The sequence below is a fragment of the Triplophysa dalaica genome, chromosome 12 (assembly GCF_015846415.1).
Source record: "Triplophysa dalaica isolate WHDGS20190420 chromosome 12, ASM1584641v1, whole genome shotgun sequence".
Lineage (NCBI taxonomy): Eukaryota > Metazoa > Chordata > Actinopteri > Cypriniformes > Nemacheilidae > Triplophysa > Triplophysa dalaica.
This window is the reverse complement of record NC_079553.1, coordinates 7634184-7658544: the sequence shown is the minus strand read 5'-3', so window position 1 is coordinate 7658544 and position 24361 is coordinate 7634184. Positions and strand designations below refer to the sequence as shown.

The window sequence follows — 24361 nt, the reverse complement described above, 5'->3', positions numbered from 1 at the left end:
TCTCAAACCGAGTTACGCTAAGATGACAGCGTATAGCGTTTACGTTGCTCTTAAAGGGTATATGACAACGAATGGATGCTGTGTCTAAATAACACGTGTAAACCCTGAGACGCTAAAGGTCTGGCGTGATTACGTAGTTTACGGCGCAGTGATGCTGATGTCCGGGATACGGACAGGACGGGAGTCCTCGTGACTGCGGGAGGAAAAGAAAAAGGGGACAATCTAACCAGGATAAAACTGCCTCAAAGGCTAAAACACATATTCACAATCATTTAAAAGGTTTTTTTTTTCAAAATGGGAGTCAGTTCTTTTCTTAGAACTGCTACAGCTGGGCTGTTTTGGTTTTTCTTTTTTTCCGTATGATACCTTTAGCATTTCATGCGCTTCATACAGAATCAGGCTGGGGCTGGGAGTCTCTTTAAGGGAAACGCAGTGAAGATTCACTTTAACGTGTGCTGCGATGTTGTTTTTTCGTTAGTCCTGCTCCGCGCATCATCTTCTGTGGAGTAGCCAAAAGGCCGAACCTCCTCCGCTGGCCTGCGGGTGCTGCAGCCACTCGGCCTGCTAAAAGCTCCGGATACCGCAATGCCGCTGGTATGGGGAGAGAGAGATGGCAGGTGGGCGATGGATGGAGAATCGAGGCATGTTGGAGTATTCAGATGTACAACGTCAGGAATAAATGTTGACACAACATAAGTGTGACGATACCGAAGTTCAGTTTTACCACCTGGATGTCCTCCTCCTAACCACAGCATCTTATGACATTTTCTGTAAGCTCCGGTTTGTATGATTTTTTCCAGTCTACGTATTTAGAAAATCAAGCAGAAATTCTGGATGGCAGTCCCCATAGGCTACGTGTAAAACTGAGTTATAAAATCATATAAATTAGGAAATATTTCTCAAAGACACAATGCCCTCTCCATCGGACTCCAGTAGCGTGGCCTCAATGTCCGGATCTCGAGGTCTATCAGGTAGTCGCAGAGCAATGTCTGGGAGGACAAGTGCACGCGTGTTGCTTTACCTGGGCTTGTGTCACCTTGCATTAGGAGCTATGGTACTGGCCTTCAGCTTCACAAGTCTGGCCTTCACCTCATCACCCCGCGTCAGACAGTCTTGTCCCTTCTGGGCTGGCTTTTTCGTAAGTTCCTTTCTCACATAAACCAACATACTGTGTATGTATGATGTTTGTGTTAATAGAAGGCAATTAAATGGATGACCATATACACATTTAGACACAAGACGTTTTTGTATGTCTCAAGTAAAGTTTAACCAGCTTTTTACATGTCAAACAAGGTTGTAGCTTCAGGAGTAGTTGGAGTGATATCATGGAGAAGGCCATTCACACTTGTAGTATGTATCATTTATTATATTTACCAAAATGTTTTGACTTGCGTGTCCGTGTATGTCTGCTGCTCTTTGTGTTTTTAAGTGATGCTGTTGATCATTTGTTCAGGTGTCCCTGTTCATGCTGCTGTCTGCGGTGTGTGTCATTCTCAGTCTGGCTGGTTCAATGCTCTCATGTCAAAATGCGCAGATGGTCAAATCTTACCTTACCTGCCAGGTACACTCTTAATTATTTTCTTTTTGTTTTCTCCTCTTTTGTCTTCTTTTCTTCTCCCTAAATAAAGTGTGTGTCTTTCAGATGGAGAATGGCCTGTGTCTTTGCTGTGATCCCAAGCAGATATGCTCCCCAACAGAAGATGAGACACTGGTACTATACCAACATGCAGATTGCCATGCTGTGCGTCACCAGCTCAAGGTGTATTTCCATTTTGTTCAATCTATATTCGCGTTTGAAAGAACTTTAAAAAGCCTATGTTTGCTTCCATGATGTCATTGGGTGTCTGTGCGTGCTCATATTTGACATTAAGTAATCCACTCTGTTGGAATATGTTTAAAGTCTAGGTTGAATCATGACTGTGTATGCGTTGTGTTTTTGTAGGATCTGCTCTTTAGTGCCTGTGGTCTCAGTATTCTCTCCACCATTATCTGCACTCTGTCAACTGTCACCTGCAGCATCCATATCTTCTCTTTGGACCTGATGCATCTGGTGAGTGTAGTGAGACAGAACAATTTAATTCGATATAACTCAGATCTTACAGTGCATGGATTCTAATGCTTTCTCATATTGCGCATTGCTTGTAGCTGGCTCCCCATCGTTCTCGTTCTGTCAACCCAGAATGCACCACTCCTCAGGATGCGTTTCTCAGTAACATGATGGACTTTGAAGAGTTTGTTGCGCCCATTCCTCCACCCCCCTACTACCCTCCTGAATACACCTGCAGCTCGGAAACGGATGCGCAGAGGTGAAGATGCACTCACAGAAAAACTGTCCATCTCTGTGTTTGATAGCAGGATTTATGCAATGTAAATGCATTTAAATGTCATTAACTCTGACTGTTTTTTATGTCAACATTTTACAATTGAAATATATTTTATATTTATTTTAATATAGTTTTTGTGCCTCAAAAAAAAAAGTAACAAATGTTATGTCCCTTTGAGTTTTTTTTAACCAAATGCATAAATGTAAATGTTAAAAATAAACTTTAGCTGCTCAATTATAAAAGCCAGGAACACCACAAGGCTAAACAGATGTTTACACATTTTACACATTAAATCTAACATTCTAACACTTACACATTTAAATTTATAATACTTAATACGTCTGGTGTAAGAAATCATGATTATCTATTCTACTTGCGACCAGCTTCTGAATACCATCAAAATGCTTAAATAGTTGCGGTTATTCGTTCATATGGCCAAACATGATTATTTATTATGAATGGTATTTTTCAAAGTTTTTTTCAAATGAAGAAAAAAAATGTAAACCAAAAAATCCTCTCAACTCTCATTCATAATTTTGTCTGTCTGCAGTGTCACATATAATGGATCAATGGAGAGTCCAGTGCCTCTCTATCCAACAGACTGCCCTCCTCCTTATGAGGCAGTGATGGGTCAAAGGGCTACTAGTCAGGTATGAGAGATTTAAAAGTAAAATATTGCAATTGAATCAATTAACTGTCAATGTTTTGTGTGTTTTGTTATTTTGGTCATTGTCTGCGTATGTATTAAAGGGATCTGTCATGAATTACTCACTGTCTAGTTGTTTCAAATTTGTATGCAAAGATATTTGAAAGAATGCTAGTAACCAAACAATTATTGGATCTCATTGACTACTAGTCAATGGTCAATAGGATGGAATAATTGTTTGGTCACAAGCATTCTTCCAATTGCACCAGAACAAAGACATTTATACAGATTTGGAACAACTTGAAGGTGAGTAATGACATTTTTTGGGGGGTGAACTGTCCCATGATGATCTTTGTGTTTGTAGGCCACAGTCTTTGACACTCAAGGTGGTGAGCTGTCTGGAGAGAGAGGAACCTCTACAGCTTTCAGTGGTGAAGGTAAGTCCTTCCTCTCTTCCACTGCTCCATCATTAAAAATCAACACTATTTCTTTAATTATGTTGTCGGTTTATATTTTCTCTCAGTGTCTATGGACAGTGGCTCTCTGTTGATGTCTGAGATTATGGATATTCCAGATGACAGCTCCCCGTCTGAGGACTCCTGTCTCTTGGAAGTGGCAGTAGGCATTCGGGTGCGGCCACGGGGGGCCAGTGAGGGAGGGGAGGGGGGAGAGTACGTAATTTTCCGTTGTTCGCCGCAACATCCAGAGGGAACGGTGGTGGCTCCCCAGGGCAGACGCTGTTTCAGAGGGGAAAGATCAAACTCCTGCTCCTCTCCGAGCACATACAACACCTCCACCTACAGGTGAGGAGGACTCTCTCTGCTGATTTTTTTATACGCATTGTCTGACAGATGTACAGGCTAATCCCTAAATTATCCTCTTTAAAGTATGTGCTACAGTATGTAGAAATCACAAATGAAGATATTTTGAGAAATGTCTCTGTTGTTTTGTGTCCATACACTGGAAGTCAATGGGTGCTATGATTTTCTGTTTACCACATTCTTCAAAAGATCTTCTTTTGTGTTCTGCAGATGATAGAAAGTCTACCGGTTTGTAATGACTTGAGGGTGAATAAATTATTAAAGAACTTTTATTTTTCGGGTGAACTGACATCATAAGACCTATGAACTTTCAATGACACTTAATCTCACTATTTGCTTTTATATTTCCTCCACAGGTCACCAGTGCTGAGGCGTCAAGCCCTGTTGGCAAGTAGCTGCTCTCAGTTGGAGTTGTTGGCGAGATCTCAGCATGCCATGGTCCCAGAAATTCGAGTTTGTCCCTGCACGCCCTCACGTCGAGACTCTTCCTTGGCTTTTACCAACCTGCCTTCAACAGCTCAGTCAGCTGCCCCTCCAGAGCATTCAGACCACACACCACCTGTTCTCCATCCACGTCTGTGCATCCGTGAACAAATTGGCCGAGATCGTAAAGACAGTGATGGCTTTTATCCCCTTGTGAGGTCACACAGTGAACCAGGGCTCAGTTCTTCAAATGATACAGGTATGTGTTTGAATGGTATTGTTTGTGGTTAGTCTGCTCACTTTCATTTATCGTTATGTATGTAGTGTGTCAAAGCTTGTTTCACCAGTTTTTGTGTGTGTATATGTGTTGAGGGCTGTTTAGCTGTTCCGTAGCTTTTACATCAATTTGCAGCACACAAGCTTAGAATTAACGAAAAGTTATCATTCTCGTTCGATGGTGTTTTTTTTGTGACCATCCCTTCTTCAAGCACTCTGGAAAACAAAGATGATGTCTGATGCATGTTTGTTTTTGTTGTGTCCTCAGGTGATTTCAGTTTTTCAGGGGGAAGTAAAGGAATGAGTGTGTGCGGGTCACAGACTTCCTCAGAAACAGGTACATTTCTTTCATTCTAAGGTTTATATAGGATCCGAAAGTCATTTTTACTATTGGTAAACTCAAAAATATACAAATGTTTTTTGTAAAACACTAGGCTGCAAAAATATCCTTCTCAGTTCCAGAGGTCAGAAACAAATGCATAACCACCCACATTTTAGCATCAAATACACCCGTTTAGTGCATATTAAAAATCTATAGCACCTGGAAAATCTGGTTTGTATAACAAAAAAGAGTTTTCGTTCTTGTCTGTATTATCGCACAAACATGAACAGCAGAGAATTTTTTTTTTATAAAAGTATGATATTTAGTAGTAGATAGTAGTTCAGTTTTTTTTAAATCTGCATACATTCTGCCTAAAAATGGTTTGGTTTGCATCTCCCATTTGGCGTAGGGCCCTCATCTGGAGCTTGTTTGCTGCCTCGCTCATCTCTTGCCCATCCTGCATCCCTGCCCAGGAAGGGCAGCATTAAGGCCGTAAGTAGCCGGTTGCCATCAAAACAGGTCCCAGCCAACTCACTCCGTTTACCCAAAGACTGTGCTCGTTCACTCGGAGACCTCAAGGTAAGTCTGGCTTCAAAAAAGTAAACATACATCATTGGCCAAAAGTGGAAGCTTAACAGAACAATGTTCTCTCTTTCAGGTCACCAGGGTTTTAGTGCAGCGTTTTCTGCAGAGATCAAAGAGGAATTTATCCCCTGCAACTGAACATGCTGGAAACTCTATCCAGGGGCCTAAAAAGAGGACAGGGGGAGAGGGAAATCTCCCTTTAGAGCAGGTAATAACTTAATTAGCAGGGATACAGTTAGCTCTGAAAACATTTGTAAAAATGTTTCAATTTAGCATTTTTTTACCACCAGCATTATGAATATTTAAAATGAAGTTTGTAAAGAAGCAGTGTCAGAATTTTGCTGAATGTGCTGTAGTGTCAGCTAGCTTTCAATGAATTAATTGCGAAATCTCAAAAATGATTTATTTCCATGGTAAATTAAACAATCCTCTTATTAAAGGTGCTTCGTAACTCTTGGGGAGCCAACAGGGGGCAGCAGCAACACGTCCATCACTGCCGTGGACACCATCACTCTCATAGTGACAGTCGCCATAATGCCCGGCGCCACGACGATGACCCCGTGAGGACCGGGGGTATCCACTTGCGTAGCTGCGGAGACCTCAACTCAACTTCTGTAGCATCACTGCGCAGGCTCCACACACCGCCACACGGGTCATCGGGAGCTCTTTTCTCAGAATCTGCCCTCTGAATTAAGTTGAGGCATTCTGGAATAGATTACAAACAATGCAAACAATGATAGGAGGAAAACAGTGTAGCAGTGAGAGCATTTATCTCGCAGATGGGGTTGTTGAAACCCGAAGCAGATAAATATGCTGTTTGAATAACAGCATGTGTACACTAAATAAGGGTTGTAGCGGTTCTTATCATACCACCTGCACTAAATAACCCTTCAGACTCACTGCTCCCTGTGCCTGAGAAACACTGGTGCTGTTTTGCAGTCGTACCTATCAGTCTCTCCTTTTACCTCACCATGTGCTTCTTTACATCTTTGGACATATTCATCTGCTGCTCTTTCTGTTTCTTACTCACTGTATTTACGTGAAGTTGGAAAGAATGCAGCACCTCTCATGCAGCTGTTCATATTTATAGCAATCAAACACATGCAAATATGCACGCACACACACAATCTCTGATGTTAATTCTTCTGGAAATGGCCACTGAACGCTTTCCATTCAACTCTCACCTAAACCTTTCAAATAGCGTAACAGAAAAAATATTTCACACATCGTCTTACATACAGTATATATGTATATCTCATGGCGCCGCGCTTAGCCTCACATCACCACAGCTGAGGTTGACGTATTTAAATCTATTGGCTTTTAGTAGAAGTGCATGTAACTAAGCTACAGTAATTCAATTGGAGCTATAATATTTTGCACCTCTTTGTCTTCAGACTCTAGATTCCCAGTCAGTATAATAGTTTCTTGCTGAATGCCTCTGCATGTATTGAGGAGGCATGTTTTTTTCTTTCGAATTGCACACACACACACAGAAACACATGCACATACATGCTAATGATACAAAGCTAGATGCCATTAATGCAAATAAATATTTGAGGGACTTCAGGTCTTGAACTACTACACAGAATTGGGACTTTGTAGTGAAAAAAATCTGTTAAGACTAAAAACAACTAAAATAGAGTAGAGGAGGCTGATATTATGTGTTGAATGATTTTCTAAGTATTCGGGAAAGTTTCATTGAACTTTGGGAATAATACAGTGGAAAAACAGACTACCAGTATCATTTTTTTTAAATGGATGTTGATCTGAAGGGAATAATTTAGAGATAATCTGGAATGCTTACTAATGCATTGATACAATTGCTGTATATATAAATAACGTTGATGCATGGACCCTTACGCTCATACACACTTTCTTTAACTCACTGACGCACTGAAAAGAAGTCTGAAACGGAGCTTGATATTCTACCTCTTGTCTTGCACACTGACATGTTACATCTGATTGGGAATATTTTAAGAAATGTAAGGATTTTATGGGGTATTTATGAAACAACCTCTACACTGACTGATGAAAACACTGTTATCCTGTAAACGTGATGCCTAAAAAGAACATTAAAAGCAGCTCTACGTAATGAACTTTTATTGCAAATTATGTAAAATAAAAAACACATGAATAAAGTACTGCAATCATTAATCTTGTTATCAAATGTTTGTGTTTCTTTATAGTGTTAAACAAATTTAGATTTTTTTTAAAGATAAAAGTCCCACCGGTGAGAGGCGTGGCCTCGAGGTGGGACTTTTATTTTGAAACTGATGTTTATTACGTCGCACACGAAAGATGTGAGTGTGGCGCGACAGTCGTTTCAGTTGTTAAAGATTTTTCAGAGATTTACTGGGATTGACAGCACCACAAACAAAAAATGAGTTATTAAGTAAACAGAGATAAATATCAAATCGCTCGAAAATACAAATTACTAAAATGTGGAAACTTCAACCAACGGAATCTGGAGGTAAATGTTCTGTATGTTGCCTAGTCAGTGTATATAGCAGTAAAATCAAGGCCAATAGTTGCCAATCATAGATACAAAGTGTAATTTACGCTAATAATCGTCCTGTTTATTGGCTAACAGGTTAACGATACTGTATTACATCTCACTTAACGTAATTTCCATATGTAAACGGTTGTAGTTTTACAGACAGACAAAATGTATATGTTATAATCTTGCCGTGTCACTAATGTGACATCTTGACTTGTACATGTTATATATTATACAGTCTCACCTTGTCATGATGAGGTACTTCCATTAAATGAATCTTTGAAGCAAAGTTACTTGTCATATGATAAACGCAGCTGTTTTGGGTTTGATTTGCTTTTAAAAGCATTTTCATGTTTTGTCTGTGAAGGGGAAAGCTTATTTCTGCTTTCTGGTCAGACGTATGTGGTCGGCCGTAAGAATTGTGAGATACTGCTGTCCAATGACCAGTCCATCAGCCGTGTGCATGCCCGCCTCACTGTCACTGAGCAGGTGAGTCCACCAGATCTCTACAGATAAAATAACTCATAAAGAAATCATATCTATAATCTGATAGAGGAGGCTCTAAGCAATCAGACTGTAACGGACAAGAAGGATCTTATCTCAGGATCAGTGAAAAGTGTCTGCCGACTATGGCCAACAATCCAGCCATTGACTAACATTATAGAGAATTTCATAGAGATATGAGGGGTCTTATATTTTGGGGTTGTGCATTAAAGCCTGATGTTGAGCCCCAGCCTTATCGCAGCACCAGAATGAGAAGAGTGAAGCGTTTTTTCACTGGGTTTTGCTCTGGCAGAGATCACTTATATTTAATTCAGAAAACATATCCTTTAGCCTGCTAAATGACTTAATGTTAATGTAATATCCTTAAATCCCCTTCTTTTTGCTATTCCTAAACAGCAAATTATTAGAGGTTTTGATGCAGATGTTTTCGTAGGAAAATAAGAATAGCTCTTTTCTAATAGTAGTACGTTCTTCCGACAATAATGTTCACAATATGTTTCTCCTCGACCTCTCATAAATGTTGCTTAATAAAACGGGATCATAGGGAGAGCTGTGAAAATGATTTCACCCAAGTAATCAAGTTTCAATGTAATAATTGGTTTCTCTAAATTGTAATGATTATTTATTTTTTTATTCTTTTGCTAATTACTAATCAGATGAGTACTCATAGATGTGATTATTTCGCTTAGTCATTTGTACCGTGCTAAATTCATACACAATAAATAATTTGTATAATACTTGTTCAAAAGTAATTCAAAGTATTTGGAATAATGCATAGTTTAAGTACCTAGTAAGAATATGAATATTTTTTTCCTTGGGTACAATTTCTCGATGTAGAGAATGGCCTAAATTATGTAAACATGGAATTTGGAGCCTGTTTGTTTGAACCTAGCGCTATAAAGTTGGCACTAAAAGAAGAGGTCCCAAAAAATAGGAAAGGAATGTTACATGTTGCCATATGCTTGGTAAATAACTTGTCATCTACAAGGTCAGTCAAAAGCCATGTAAAAGTAATTTTCATTGGGAGGCTATTTGGAAAACCAGGCAGTCTGAGTTCTTGCAATCGTCATGCCCTAGATGGCCCTATTTGCTGTGGTGTTTGAGCCGGATAAGTGAAGTGTGTTTTCTTGTATATACAACCATTTAAAGGACTTCATAAGGACTTCATGCTCTTTGCAGGGAATCTCGTTGAAAGATAGCTCGAAATATGGCACTTTCGTCAATGACGAGAAGCTCGAGGCTGGCTCCACGAAGAGCCTGCAGACTGGAGACAGGGTCACATTTGGGGTCTTTCAAAGCAAGTTCAGGTTTGTATGTATTGTTTGTGTATTTGGCTGATTGGTTTTGGGTTACTGGCAATGGTAGCTGTTCATGTGTATTGTCTTCATACCATATTGATATTGCATATTAATTTTAAATGGATGATATGGATCGTCCTTTTCCACCCAGGTTGGAGAAAGAGTCTATTGTGGTCTGTTCTTCATGTGTTGATAATGAAGGGAAGGTCTCCCTCTCTCAGGACGTGCGCTCCATAGGGGGGCGTCTGGTCAACTCGTGGACACCTGACTGCACACATCTCGTCATGCCCACTGTAAAGGTCACCATAAAGGTGAGGAGGCCATTGATTACTGAAACAACATGATGTGACGCACAGACATCATTTGATCCTTGAGAGGAGGATTATGATATTCACTGAATGCACGCCTTTCTCTGTTGTTTTCTCTCACTCCTTTTGCAGACAATCTGTGCCTTGCTGTGCTGTCGACCTATAGTAAAGCCGGAATATTTCAGTGCGTTTAGCAAAGCTGTACAGCAAAAACTGCCTTTGCCTAAACCTGAGAGGTAAAGAAAGGCTTTTTAGGTTCTTTCTTTTACTTGCAACCTTTGCTGTGCTGTATTTCAAATGGTAGCTCATTGCACAGCAAACCCCAACATCACGGGTTTAAATCCCAGGATTCATTTAGGATAAATAGTCATGCATATGGAAATGCATAGTTGTAGAAACTGTCTGTAACTTTGAGAATAAAATTTGCAATGATGTATATTTGTATGCGGAATAAAGGGTTACAGTGCTGTTTGTTGTATGGATTAGATTCAGGCCTCAGGTTGATGAGCCCACCCTGACTAAAGAGGATCTGGACCTTGGCGCTCGGCCTGAGAGAAAGAGTCTCTTCAAAGGGAAAACATTTGTATACTTCAACTCAAAACAGGCAAGTGTTTTTTTTCACTATTATAAGCTGCTATTAGTACGACTTTTTTTTTTCTTCATAAAATAGAAATACTAATGGTTCTAAAACCACTGTTATTTCTGCAAATAAAATTTACAATTTCGGCAAGAAACATGCAAGGAAAATGTCACATGGATGGGGGATGTGATGTTTTTTTTATTTACATGATATTATCATACATCCTGTAAAGTACATTCTGTGAAAATACAACCTTGATAAAATTTAATATTTACTCTGTTAGGTCATCTCAGAGATTGAAATCATAGTGAATTCCATGGTTGAATGTTTTAATGCTTGTTATCTCATAATTAGGTAAGCACAGACGGGGTCACATATTTTTTGTTAATTCCAAAATGTTAAAGTGTATGGCTTTCTCATGTTTTATAGAAAATCAGAAATATTGAAGAAATTTTTGGGCTGTGATTTGCCAGGCTCTTCTGCAGTGTAACGGCAGTTATACAGTCTTATCTTCATTTCTACTAACCCAGGGAGTGGTAGATGTTATATCTTTTCTGGGAGCTTCAACCTGCTGTTACTGAAAGAATGACTCAGAGGAAGTGTAGTGCAAGTGAAGCTGTGAGGTTCTCTGTAACCAGCAGGCCTGTATGTGTGCTGGAAACTACTAGGATGTTCACTCCTGTGTTGGCTATATGATAAGGTTATACAGTATATATGCCTTTAAGCACATTTGAAATAAGTGAACAGTTTTAAGTGAACGGTTAATGATGTCAGGGTTTACTCTTAAAAGTAAACTTTTTCCCCAGAACTTCTGTAAACATCTTTTCAGGTTACTAATACTGCGTGGCTTACATGACATTATATGTATACAATTTATACTTAAGTATACTATATATTATACAGTGTACCGTTAGAAATGGGCTATTAAATTAAACCAGTAAAAATGTTGCTGTACTGTTTGTCTTGAACGAAAAAATGTCTTCTCTACAAACTGTGCGTATCAAGTGTTGTGAGTTTTATTGTTTATAATGGGAGAATTGACTCAGTGCAACTGTATGTTGATTATGGCTGCTGAGCAATGTTGCAGTTTGCATCATGAAATTCCATCAAAATATTTAAAAGATAAATACAGTCAAGAGATAAAAAAGATATAGGTAAAATCCCATTCAATTTAAAGCCGTTTGATATTATGTAGAAATATGCTGCTTGTGAATGTAATATAGAAAACATTTGGAGGTCAAAACTCCAGCTGTATGTTAATAATTATCATTTCTGTAAAATATCATTACTCGTACCATGATATAAGAATAGGCTCATACAGGTGTATCAGGTAATGCATGTTTTAATTCTACCTACATCTAAGCTCTGTGTTTTCTCTGTAAATACTAACAGGAAGTTTCTTAATCTTTAGTCCTGACTTGAGTTTTTATATTTTACCTTGCAAATAAAGTTTTATAAAATCATCTTGTTGAAGTCCTGATTGTTGTAATACTTAAACATTTTGTGTTTTTTCTTATAGATGAAGCGTTTAAGTCAGGCAGTGAGTTGTGGAGGTGCTGTGAGTCAGCTGTTGGAGGAGGGCTCTTTGCCTCTTTCGCTCCTGGAGTCAAGCAGCACTTGTGTGGTGGACATGATATCTGACAACTCGCAAGCTCTGATCCCTCCCACCACCAAGAAATGGGTGGACTCTGTGGCACAGATTTTGCAGAGGTGAGTGTATGGGCTTGATGGACTCGATGCGGCACCGCAAGATTCGTAGGCATGGCTTAACTCTCTCGCGGTACTTTGTTGTCATCCGCCTTTCATATCTTGAGACGCCGCATCAAGTCTTACAAGCCTTATGTCACGCTCCTCCCATTCTGTGTAAGTTTGGTTGATGTTATTTCTTTGCACATATTGTATTTATTAATATAATCTTAATTGAAGGCCTCTAGTCTTTGCAGCCTCATGTCTAGGGTTTATTTATTATTTCTTGACACCTTTTCATCATCTATGGCTATATTCTTAGTTAGAACTGGTTGATCCGAGTAAAAATGAATCTATACTAGTTGATCTTACATCTTTAAGTGAAGGGCAATTGATCATCTCCAACTTACCTAGTAACTTACTCTTTGGACCGTGGGAGGAAACCGGAGTACCATGAGGAAGATAGGGTTTTACAATACAACAATTTAAGTGTAAGAACAAGGAAATAACGCATATGCTTTGTAAAACAGTCACCAGTCTGTCACACAATACATGGTGGAAACTAAATTAAGTTTGTACCACATACCACCCATACTTGTAGCACTGGTACTTTTGACATCCCTTAATGTAGCCTAATAACTTCTCTGTTTTTTTGTTCATGCAGAAAAGGCTTGCGCTTTATCACAGAATCTGAGATTGGATTGGCTGCCATTCATTTAAGTAATCAAACATACTGCAATCCTTGCTCATCTATACATTCTGGTAGGTATACTCTCAACACAATGACACATCAATGCAGCAAAACAGCAAACACTGTGACTCAACACATCGAGAACAATTTTTCAACTTTCCCCAACAGAATCGGTCAAAAAGAAGGCAGTCATGGCTTCAGAGACACTCTCTCAGAACACTGCTGTGGATGAGACGGCTCTCCCAGCACCTTCTCAGAACATCACAGCCTATGTGGTAAACACTGAGGTCTCACATGACCAAAGCAGGTAACTGAGAGCAGGTTTTGTTCGATGAATGCCATCTAATGTGACCTGATTGTCCGATAAAAAATAGAATTGAACAAATGGATTTATAATTGACAAATCGTATCAACATTGATCGATCACTTTTGTTTCATTCTGTGAACTACTGACAATATTTTCCCCAAATTCCATAAATATATTGTGTTATTTGCAGAACTTGTAAATAGTACAAATTGGTCAAAAAAATAAATGCAGTATTCAAGATATGCAAAAATTGCAAAGAAACCAAAGGAACATTTTTAGGCAACACAATAATGTCTTTTCATGTATTTTAGAGGCACTTCAAAAATGTATACTTGATTGAAAAAAAAAAGATGTTTAATCACAGCTCTCTTGTTCATGTGGGATTCTCTCAGTCTTTCACATTCCCAATGTCTTTGTTTCTGTTGGAATTCAACAAATGGAATGTAGGTCTCTTATTTTTGCTGTTGCTGTTAATGTTTGTGTATATTGGATTTTTGTTAGATTTTTATATCATATTCACATTTGCAGGATAGAAACAAGTGGAATTAGTGCTGTTGGTGAGACTCCAGAGAAGACACACCCTGCACAAAGGGCTTTACAGCTTCCCACATTGTCAAAAACAAAACCATCTCTCGGCCCAGAACCTTCAACTTCTCGCATTATCACTGAGACCATGATGTCACCAGAGAGCTCCAGTGGGGCTGAACCTGAGCAGAGGTCGAAGACCGGTTTTGCTTCTTCAGGCAGGGGTCTAGATGGCTCTTTGAAATTGACAACTCCTCTAAAACCGTCTTCACAGAAACAGTCAGCTTTCACAAACTATTTCCAGCCTGTAAGCAAGAAAAGGCAAGTCCCATACCACCGGATGTTGCATAGGCCACATTTACACTTGTCCTGTGTGATCTGACCACCAGCGCTACATACATGTTGTTAAACTCAAGTCGTTTGGTGCATCCAGGGTAAACAGTGTTGAAATATTCTGTATTAAATGTTAAAGGTGAGATTTATTTAACAGTTTTGTAAAGATTACTGGGAAAATGATCATCATTGCTGTTTTGTTTGCAGATCGCGTGAAGATAGTGCCAGTTCGGTCCAGTCAGAGGCCAAAATCTCCAGAAAAGACGATGAGGTCAAAGAGGATGAGTTGAAGAAGAATTCCGCTCCTTTATATGCCCAGCAAAGTTCCTCCGACAGTAGATCTCACAAAACCTCAAGTACGGCCCAAAACCAGCGTAATTTAAGTGCCAGTCTGGGTATGAGCTCAGATCACAGTGTGGCCCAACCAGGAAAGGGTTGTGGGTCCACTCAAAGTTCTGGCAGCAAAAAGAGAAAAGAACCAGAGCAGGATGTCCCATCAGGCCCAGACAAAGATGCTGATTTAGACCTGTCACTTGAAGAGCTCGAGTCCATCATGTCTGAGGAGATGGATGAGCCTCTGCAGATTACAGCCAATAAAAAACAATGTCTCGAGTCAGGAAGGAGCAGCGCAGCCAACAACCCTCAACTACCCAATCAGCAAAAAAGCAAGTCGAATCAGCAAATTAGTGCCAGCAACTTGCAGTTGGATAGAAAAGGCCCGACTGTAACAAATCAGGTCTCTGAGAGTCAGTCAAAGAGATCATCCAATCAAGCACCAAATTCGGAGCTGGAAACGCATAGTTTAGCCATTGGGGTGAAAAGGCCGGAAACAGATGTCAAGGAGGAGGAGGTGTCCTTTGTGGTAAGAAAAACGTGTGTGCCTTGAACGCACTGCTTGTTTCTTTACTATTCTATTATCTACAGAACAGCTTGTCCCATGTTTTACTTTCCTTTAGACTTCAAGGACCCAAAATGGGGTTTCTCAGGACTGTAAAGATGTAGCCAAACAGGAAGTGAAGGTGAGGTTTTAAACAGATGCTGACTGTGAGCCACTTTGACCTACATTGGTAAAAATATTTTTTCAGGGAAAAGGCCACAAGCATAATGTTTCTATCTGTAATATGCTGTTATAGTTTTCTGACAAAACCACTGTTTCTCCGAAGACCTCAGTGTCTCTGTCTGGAACCGAGAATGACCCTGAGTTACCCCAGAGGCTTGTACAGATTGAATTTATGTCCCTGACTGTGAGTAACTCCTCAAGATCAAGACCCATCCCACTACAGACCCACAACCCCAATGGCAAGAATGTCAAAAGGTTCTGCAAGGTAATGCAAATAGCATAAAAAACACTGAATGTAATAGATTGTTTTATGTGTCTTTAAATGACTTTTGGTGGACGTGTATCTCTGTCTGTGTGTGCATGTCTAGACATCCGTCCCTGGTTTAAAAGGGCTGCCCAATATTATCGGAGGTTCTGATTTGGTTGCTCACAATCGCAGCAAGAACTCTGAATTGGAGGAGTGGCTCAGGCATGCCGCCGAGGTGAGAGGCAGCAGTAACAAGGAAAAGAGAGCTTTTTTTGCAATTTGTTTGTTTTTATTATTATTATTATTTATCACTTGCATTTTATCAAGTTTGAAGTACCACCGTAAGATTCAGCATGTTTTCATAAGGCAGCACCGAGCTCAAGCAGTAGGGATTATTATCATTATTATACATTTTATTTAAAGGCGCTATTCATGACATTCAAGGACACCGTACCGATAAAACAACCTGTCATAACACATTAGGCTAGCACAGCCCATCTACATCTGAACATTACAAAAAAGCCTGCCTAAATAAATATGTTTTAAATTCACCATGAAATCAAACAGGAAAATTCCAAGTGTTTTATACAGTGTTGCAGTGATTATTATAAATTATTTATCCGTGCACACCATTAGTATTTTCAAAATTATTTTGCACTTGTTATCTTTAATCATAAACATTAAGCTCCTCTCCCCCTCTCAACAACAACTCTTCACCACATGACGTCAGCAACAGGAAAGAGGTAGGACTATACTGACTGTCCAATGGCAGGGCATTTTTAGCCCTCCCCATCAGGCCCAAATTACAACAAACCAATAAAAAAAGCCCTAATTTTCTAATTTCAGAAGCTGTTTCACTCCGATACGTCACGATACGGAAAATTATTCAATCGCACCTTCCATTTCATGGTTACTTTAAATCTAGATTTAAAAACCGAGAGATTTATTTAAACAAATGATATCAAATAAGTATGAGCGTGCCAGATTATTGTGCGACTTGTAAATTAAAAGCAATACTTTAAAATGTACTCAGTATTTAACAATGAGCCAGTGTAGATTTTGTAGCAGAGGAGAAATGTGCTTAGACATAGGAGCTCTGGATATAGCTCATGCTGGCGCTTTCTGTACGAGCTGAAGTTTGTACAAAGATCAATAAGGGAGTCCATAAAATAAGGAATTACAATGATCAATTTGTGACTGTTGCAAAAATGTCAGAAGCACTTGCAAACTTCGTTGTTTACCACATTCTGTACAATGTAAAATGCCCTTAACTCACAGACAAAAATTTAGCGTTGTCAACAAGGTCTGTTTCATTTCTTTCATCTCTTTCAGGAAGAAAAACAGAATGAACGAGAAGAGACTTTGGGTGATGATTTGTTCAGGTATGCAGTCTGTGTATTTCTGTGGTTAATAACGCGTGAAAAATATGGGCGGCTAGATAAAAAAGTGAAACATCCAGTACACTTTCAGACGGTCTCAGTCTTATTTGAACCCAGACTTAACTTGTCTGATCTCTGTTTGATCCCAACACTTATGCAAACACAGACTCGGCACCTGCGTAAACCAACACTGCATTCATCCCAACACTGACCTCTGACCCTAGAGAATCAAAGCCCACAAACAGACAATAACTTTTGTGATGGCTGCAGTAGACAGGCTTAGACTGGATACTCTGACGCACAGGCTGGGCAGGACCAATGGACTTCTGATTCCCAATGTTGTTCTATTTTGAGTCTGTTATTGCCATCATGCACACTTAGCTTGGTTATGCAAAGCAGTGCAGATGTTCAGCCAACTGTAAAAGTTTGAAAAACGACTCATTCGCATGCATTGATTTCTGTACAATTATTTGATATCTCTGAGCCGTCATGTGGGAGACGTTGACGGGAGGCATTCTCGTTTGAACAGTTTTAGAACATACGTGGAAACATGACGTCAATGATTTACTTTTTAAATCGTAGTTCGCAGTTGAAGTCAAGCTTGGCTGCGAAGACCCCATTGATATTTTTAATGAGCTGCTGCTGTTTAAACCAATTGATTATTTTAGAAAATACAGTGATAGTGAAATTAGATCACTTCTATTATTACAAAAAGTAAAAAAAATACATTTGGACACCTTATCAATAGTAACTTTCCAAATATTGTCACCTCATGCTTATTAAATTTAGTGCAAGCATGGTTATACAACCAAACTGTATCCATTGTTCGCCTCCTGAGATGTTCTGCTCGGGTCTCATAGGAGACACGATATTGTTGCTTGGAGACTTAACCTGGCTAACAAGGGACTTTCTTGTGGTGCCATCTCTCCAGCAGAAAAACACTCTCACTCACAAATGTACACAGCGCCACAGCCGTGTGGTTTATCCAACATGATTGTTTGATCTCTGAACCATGGTGCTCACTCAGTCATGCATGGAGTGGTAACCACACCGAAAATAAAAAAAACAGAACAGCACCTCTATTACTACATACAACTTCTACAGCTTCCTCCCTCATTCTATTGAAGTGTACCAGACTTGTTTTATTAAGGGGATGTCTGGTTTGATGGTTTTTAAACAATGTCTGATTTTTACAGGCTAGGGTGTGTTTGTTCGCTAAGTTGTTCTATCATTTCCACATTGGGAACTAATTGTCACCGTAAGACAGGAATTTTAAAAGACTCAGCACTGTATAAATGACTGGCTTTTGTAACTTGTGTTTTTTCAGGTACAACCCTAGAACCACCAGGAGATAATGGTTCATAAAGCTGCTTTTCTCTTCGAAGACAAGTTCTGCATTGTCATATAGCCCTACTTTGGCAGTTCCACAGTAATAATGGCCGAGCTTTTAATGTCCTAAACCCCACACGAAATGATTCGCAAAGAAAAAAACTGTTTGATTTTTATAAGAGGTTTATTTGTCTATAATAAAAATACTGTGTACAAAACATATGTATATTAAAGGTTTTACAAATCTGAGCAATCGCATATCATCACACCAACATTGCATTCAACTTGTTTTAAGCAGCCTGCTTCACATCGTCCTGCAATAAATTAAATGACTGTTGACTTCATTACATCTTGTTGTTTTATGAATTGCGGTTTGTGTGATCATAATACAATAATTGAGTACTTTGTTTATATCTTCCATCTACGATGTCCTCTTCTACATTTGTTATCTGAATGGCAGAGGTTTTTGAGGTTTAAATGCCTTTTAAAATGATTTTTTTGGCACAACAGAGAAATATAAAGTATAAAGCCTCCTTATTCAGTGCTGTAAGTGGGAATCTTTGCAGAACGTCTTATCAAGGAAACATCTTGTATTCAGTTCAACTTAATCTATTTTACTTACAAATGCTATATGTTCTGAAAAACAGTTCAGTCACTAAGTGACTGAATGCATTTCTAGGCTTTGGCACAAGAACAAGGTTGTTTTTCAATAAAATTCTTACAATGTGTATTCCAAAGTTCTTTTCTCTTGAACTTTTGACTATATTGATGGATTACTCTGGCTCCTCTACATTGTCATCACTCTTCTAAACACCCTGTAGAAAGAAACCAACTTTGACCTGGGTGCTTGGGAAGCAATGGATAAAAGAGGATGATATTAATTCTGTTTGTTTAAATTACTATTTTATCTTTTGTATTATAAAATATAGCCAATTGAATGGAATATACAGAGGACACTAAAGAAATCTGGGATACATCAATGTTTCATGCAATAATTATCTTTGATTCCCATTCTAAGAAATGCATTGCCTAAAATGCACTTGTGAAGTTGGGTGCGTCTTAACATGCACGCATTGTGTGTTTATTCGTATTTCACTGGTAAAGACTTCATATGCAAGAATCCCTGCCCTTCTCATGTATTGTTTTTACAGCACCTTGCCAGTCTCCTCGCCTTAGGCACTATAATCATGATTGGGGGATTTGCTCTCTATATTGTCTTTAACATCTGGAAGAGCAGAACAACACCAACAAGGCAAGGGATAGCATTTCCAACCGAGGTAAAGCGTACTTCACATATATTGGCACATTATTCCTGACCTGTAAAAAACGTTTGGCAAGACGGTCAGCCAAAGACAGTCCTCCAAGCTTCGCTTCATTTTTACAAGCTTACTTCTCTTGCAAATGGAAAGACGTAAGTCTTAGTTACACCATATTCACAGCATACATAAAAACGGGGTGTTACTCCAGGCTTCTTCCGTCATAAAAACGCTGCCCTGTGGCCTAAACAAATCCTCCTCCTCCTCTGCTGCCTTCTCTTCCACGCCCTCCTTCCTCCCCGATCAACGTCCTATTCTTCTTATTCATCTGTTTAAGTCTCCTAAGCAGACAGCTAGCAATACCAAGAGCACCACCCTTCAAGAAGCGCACAAAATTGTCACCAATAAGGGGACCCATGGCGAAGAGCCCAGGCTCGGCGTTGCATTCAAAGGTGTATGGATTTATGTCAATGGGATTTTGTTTGCAGGAAATGGGCCTGCTGGGATCCGAGCCAAGGTACTGCCCTTGCTCCTTCAGGAAAAACAGGTTGGGACAGGACCCAATGAGAACTAGCACCATCGAGACTTTTAGAGCTATGAGAACGCCGCTGGATCCCTTCATCACACAGTGCATATCAGGCTGGAAGGAGAGCACACAGTGCTCAGGGAAGCTGGTGTAGTCTGCGAGGAGTGATGGGCTGGGGGTTGTGGTGTTGGTAACAGGGGATGACTGGTAAGCTTGGGAGCACATCATGTTGTAGACCCTGTGATATTCTGGGTAAAGTGTCTTTGGCAACTGCTTGAATATGAGACCTGGGTCATCAGCACGCTTACGGAAGGCATGCAACACGGGAACCCCGTGGTTCAGAGCACACAGCACTGCGTCTGCAGCGCTAAGCCCCGCCCCCACTACCAGCACGGGGTCAGAGGAGGGTCCCAGATTGCAGCTGACGGCCACTCCAAGGTCGCGCACGTTGTGAAACACGTAAGGGAGATCCTCGCCTTCCACTACCAATCGAGCTGGTGAGTCAGATGCCCCTGTAGCTAGCACGACATTCTCTGCGAATAAACTAAACGGGACATTCGTGTCCCCTTGGAACTGCTGGTAGCCCCTAACCTCCCAGAGTCCCTGTGAAAGCCCCTGGGAAACCCCAAAACTCTCTCTTACCTCTTTCCCTCCCCTATTTTCAACCTTTTCCTGCTCAATCTCACCCATACTGGTATTTTCCATTCCGTTTCGGATCTCATTCATAGACCCATTTCTAATTCCAGTTTGACCATTCTCAGTCCCGTTCTTCTTGCAGTGATCAAAGCCCTTTTTCCCACTATACACTTGATCACTTATGGTGCCTTTTTCATTTCCAAGACTGTTTTCATGACTGCGGTGGAGTTTCTGAACAGAGGTGACGTAAGTGTTCTCAACAAAGTTCTTCTGGAGGCTCATTAGCGTGACGTAATTTTTGTAGTAGGAAGAGATCTCCTCTGGAGTGGCTCTGTCATTGGATGCCCCCCTGTGAGAAAATCCCACACAGACACAAAAAATTACATCAATCTTGTGATATTTCTGTCTTCATAATGTGTGCAATTGTTACCAATAGTACATACCTTCTCTTGCCTAGGGTCAAATCCCTGTAGTTGACTCCTGGTAACTCCATCCATATACCAAGACTAATTGTCAGCATTGAACCCTCCATTGCCTTGGAGATTAAAGAGAAATGACGTGAGTGATGTGAGGCCAAGTGTGGTGTTCCATACTCTGAATTTGTGCTCAGCGTTTAACCCATCCAAGTGCACACATTCAGCAGTGAGTAACACAAACAACGTGAACACACACCCAGACCATTGAGCAGCCACTGCTGGGGCTCCCAGGGAGCAGTTGGAGGGGAACGGTGCCTTGCTCAAGGGTCTCGCCTCAGCCATGGTATTGAAGGTGGAGTAGAGTGCTGATCATTCACTCCCTCCCACCTACAATCCCTGCTGGTACTGAGGCTCGAACTGGCAACATTTGGGTTACAAGTCTGAGTCTGTAACCATTAGGCCACGACTGTCCCAGTCATTCAAATGATGACAATGAAACAAACATTCAGATCCCTTCCATTGACTCAGCAAACTGATGGTGAATTAATGGATATAAAGAAACTTAAAACACCAACTAAACACCAACAAGCTAAGCCTTATAAGGAATAAGCCCTAGCATCTCACGAAAAGACTCACATGCCAGGCACCACCAGGTGTGGCCTTGCCCAAGACCAAATGAGGAATGTGGCGTTTCTTTTCCAGCCTCCACTGCAGTAAAGATGGAAACTCAAAGCCTAAATCTGCATTCGGATGAAGGAGGGTGTCAAAGAGCACCGCCACAGGGTTCCCCGAACGCCCTTCTAATCCCTCGCAGAGATACTCCAAATCCTGAATGAGAACACAACTGGTTACTTGCTAAATTGTGATTGTTAACATTTCTGTGACCTGTTTTGTTACTATCCTATTACCTGGTCAGTTATAGGAACCTGTTTGGATTCCTGTAGTTTACGAAACAGGATGGTGTTTGGGTGCGCAGCCACAGGATCTAAATACGGAGTATACCCGCTCAGTAGGTATGACAAGCAGATACCTGAAGGGCCGTTCCCTGTAAAAGAGTAAGGAGTAGGTTTTGTGTTACTACACAACAATGGTCAATGCATTCACTTTTTCTCGTTTGTGACTTACCAATGATGACTACTGGCACAGTTCGAGCACAGTCCCTCAGCAGGGAACTTTCTGCCAGAAGAGGCATAGTGGAACCCAGAATCAAAGCTGGCACTGCTTAAAAAAACAACTCTGTCAATCAACGCAGAATGAATGTGGTCTGTGCTTTTTTTATTGTGAATAGGCTTTGTTAAAGGGATACTTCACCCAAAAATGAAAATTCTGTCATAATTTACTCACCTTCGAGTTGTTCCAAATCTGTTTAAATGTCTTTGTTCTGATGAACACAGAGAAAGATATTTGGAAGTAAAGTAAAGTAACTTTGATAAAGTAGTTTTTCCTACGATGGGAGTCAATGGGGGACAAAATCTTTAATATACCTATTTTTATATACCTATCCATACCCTTTTTACACAAAATATAAATAGTAATTGTGTTCATTTTGTATGCCATTTCTGTTGTATGCATACATGATCACTGCATTTACTGCCTTCTGACAAAACCAACTTATAAAAAGTTTTATAGTAATATAACTGTTATCCTGATACACTCATTGTCTTGTCCTGGCGGGTGCAAATCACCCCTGATTACACATCAGTTTGGCTTGTTAATCCGTGGTGCCCGTGTTTATGTTTTTCAAAAAAGAGGGCTTGGCATTCGGACAGTCACCTAACACACCCCCTTTTCATTTCACCCTGCTTGTTTACACTTTTCAGAGCGTGCAGGATTCCGAGCATAACCGGGGGCAGGATGGTGCGACGGGTGTGTATGGGGCCGTACTGGCAGTGTTTGAAACTGGCATTTCCACCCCATTGCCCCATTTAACAGTCTCCTGACCACATTAACTATGGGCACTCACATGGGCTTACCAAGTGCCTGTCTGACATACTCATTTGTCTCCGATTTTTTGTAGATCTCTACTCAATAACAATATTACAATATGAAAGCTAATTGCCCCTGCAAATAGTCATTTTGAAGACTTCAAAATAATTAAATAAACAAAGAATTGTGTAAAGATGTAAAGATGTGACTATTGAGCAGGTTTGTGCTTTAGAATGTACACAGACAGGGCTATCAGTTGAGTATGTCTACACACATACACGTCTATGTGATCACGTGTGTCCACATGTTGTGAGGAGGTCAATATGCCCCCAGCAGACGCAAGGTTGATTTTTGGCAATTAAGAAAACATTTAAAACAGCGCTTTGACTAAAAGACTGGTGTAACATTTTCAGAAATTATCATACAGTAACGACATGACAAAGATTGCATTGAATATGTTGTTACACCTTAACAAGCACAGAAAGTACTAGATAACGTTGCCTTAATATAAAGTGCTTTTACAACATGTATCTCTTTCCTGATATGATCTTCTTTAATGTCTGTGTGAATCATAAAATAATGCGCAAAAGTGCATTTATATAAAACCGTGTAAAGTGGCCAATTAATACAACACTTAGTTTAGTATGGTAAACTATCAAAACGTGAATCTTTAGTGGAATAAAAACCGATAACGTTAGAAAAGCTAATCATACACATTATTCCTTGCATAACATAGGCAACATCTACGCATGTGTGCTATTTAGTAAGAAAGACATATATTGACACCAGATTTTCTTACCTTCTTACCAAAAATCCTTCAAGTTCGCTGATTTTCAGATTCGCTTATCTCTGGAAGACTCGTGATGATGCTGCGCGTGGTATAAATAGTCCGTGTCCCTCGTGGGAGGATCCAAGCCGTGTCAAAGGATGGCATGGATAAATGATCTCTAAAGATTCCGCTTCAAATAACTGACTGACATGTTTTGTGCGTACACGTTTGTTTAACAGCGAAGTAACGATGTGCGATAGAGAACGGTGTTAAACCGACGTAACACGACGTTGTAATAGGCAATGAAGAAGCTCTGAGGTGTCAGTTCAGCATCATCTGTGCCTCGTGTCGCACCGACAGGCATGTCCAGCGAGCCCAGAATCGTGGAGTCTGCTATACGCACATGGCATTCAGTGGAATAAAGCAATTTGCCCTTTTCCCTTTAAACGATATAGGAAACTCAATCGATCTACTCGATTCGAGCTTCAGCTTCTCGATATGCAATCCTAGACGTTGCAAAATCACCTCGTTCAATACATTGTGTGATAAGAAGTCGATAAGTTCTTATCGCGATTGAGCAATACTAGTCCCCATCCTGGCTTTATTTCATTGTGAATAATTCATAGAAGGACATAATTCGGGAACATGTAACTTGGCTACTTTAAGAATTAGCGCAAACGCTGCTATTTGA

General features: G+C 40.1%; 3 protein-coding genes across 7 annotated transcripts; 2 read left to right on the top strand and 1 right to left on the bottom strand.

The window, feature by feature from the left end:
• Positions 1–168: 168 nt before the first annotated feature.
• On the top strand, positions 169–7545 carry fam189b (family with sequence similarity 189 member B). The gene is made up of 14 exons (XM_056761661.1): positions 169–1138; positions 1294–1350; positions 1454–1561; positions 1643–1759; positions 1943–2050; positions 2146–2306; positions 2875–2974; positions 3335–3407; positions 3494–3773; positions 4148–4473; positions 4759–4827; positions 5222–5391; positions 5471–5605; positions 5838–7545. The coding sequence occupies exons 1-14, from the start codon at positions 911–913 to the stop codon at positions 6084–6086; spliced, it is 2181 nt and encodes a 726-aa protein (XP_056617639.1). The 5' UTR covers positions 169–910; the 3' UTR covers positions 6087–7545.
• Positions 7546–7696: 151 nt separating this feature from the next.
• On the top strand, positions 7697–18485 carry nbn (nibrin). Of its 2 annotated transcripts, none has more exons than XM_056762833.1 (16): positions 7697–7867; positions 8262–8383; positions 9578–9705; positions 9848–10007; positions 10137–10240; positions 10491–10608; positions 12104–12294; positions 12935–13032; positions 13130–13268; positions 13797–14114; positions 14334–14988; positions 15083–15145; positions 15290–15451; positions 15555–15668; positions 16766–16815; positions 18140–18485. In XM_056762833.1, the coding sequence occupies exons 1-16, from the start codon at positions 7837–7839 to the stop codon at positions 18165–18167; spliced, it is 2481 nt and encodes an 826-aa protein (XP_056618811.1). In that variant the 5' UTR covers positions 7697–7836; the 3' UTR covers positions 18168–18485. The 2 variants fall into 2 exon arrangements, with proteins under 2 accessions (XP_056618811.1, XP_056618810.1); XM_056762832.1 differs by having other exon boundaries at positions 15260–15451.
• osgin2 (oxidative stress induced growth inhibitor family member 2) lies at positions 18307–24015 on the bottom strand. Of its 4 annotated transcripts, XM_056762837.1 has the most exons (7): positions 23701–24015; positions 22320–22356; positions 22101–22193; positions 21884–22020; positions 21612–21803; positions 21003–21094; positions 18307–20908 (listed from the first exon to the last, which is right to left on the bottom strand). In XM_056762837.1, the coding sequence occupies exons 3-7, from the start codon at positions 22165–22167 to the stop codon at positions 19642–19644; spliced, it is 1755 nt and encodes a 584-aa protein (XP_056618815.1). In that variant the 5' UTR covers positions 22168–22193; positions 22320–22356; positions 23701–24015; the 3' UTR covers positions 18307–19641. The 4 variants fall into 4 exon arrangements, with proteins under 4 accessions (XP_056618815.1, XP_056618814.1, XP_056618813.1 ...); XM_056762836.1 differs by having other exon boundaries at positions 22320–24015; XM_056762835.1 differs by lacking the exon at positions 22320–22356.
• Positions 24016–24361: the final 346 nt, after the last annotated feature.

Excerpts from the sequence above, each read along its gene's own strand:
- osgin2 (XM_056762834.1), bottom strand. The coding sequence starts at position 22,167 with ATGCCTCTTCTGGCAGAAAGTTCCCTGCTGAGGGACTGTGCTCGAACT. Across the intron at positions 21,804-21,883 it reads AGGTTCCTATAACTGACCAG|GATTTGGAGTATCTCTGCGA; the intron begins GTAATAGGATAG and ends GTTCTCATTCAG. Across the intron at positions 21,095-21,611 it reads CACCTGGTGGTGCCTGGCAT|GCAATGGAGGGTTCAATGCT; the intron begins GTGAGTCTTTTC and ends TTAATCTCCAAG.
- fam189b (XM_056761661.1), top strand. The coding sequence starts at position 911 with ATGCCCTCTCCATCGGACTCCAGTAGCGTGGCCTCAATGTCCGGATCT. Across the intron at positions 1,760-1,942 it reads CTGTGCGTCACCAGCTCAAG|GATCTGCTCTTTAGTGCCTG; the intron begins GTGTATTTCCAT and ends GTGTTTTTGTAG. Across the intron at positions 5,392-5,470 it reads GTTCACTCGGAGACCTCAAG|GTCACCAGGGTTTTAGTGCA; the intron begins GTAAGTCTGGCT and ends TCTCTCTTTCAG.
- nbn (XM_056762832.1), top strand. The coding sequence starts at position 7,837 with ATGTGGAAACTTCAACCAACGGAATCTGGAG. Across the intron at positions 10,008-10,136 it reads CTGTAAAGGTCACCATAAAG|ACAATCTGTGCCTTGCTGTG; the intron begins GTGAGGAGGCCA and ends CTCCTTTTGCAG. Across the intron at positions 10,609-12,103 it reads TATACTTCAACTCAAAACAG|ATGAAGCGTTTAAGTCAGGC; the intron begins GCAAGTGTTTTT and ends TTTTTCTTATAG.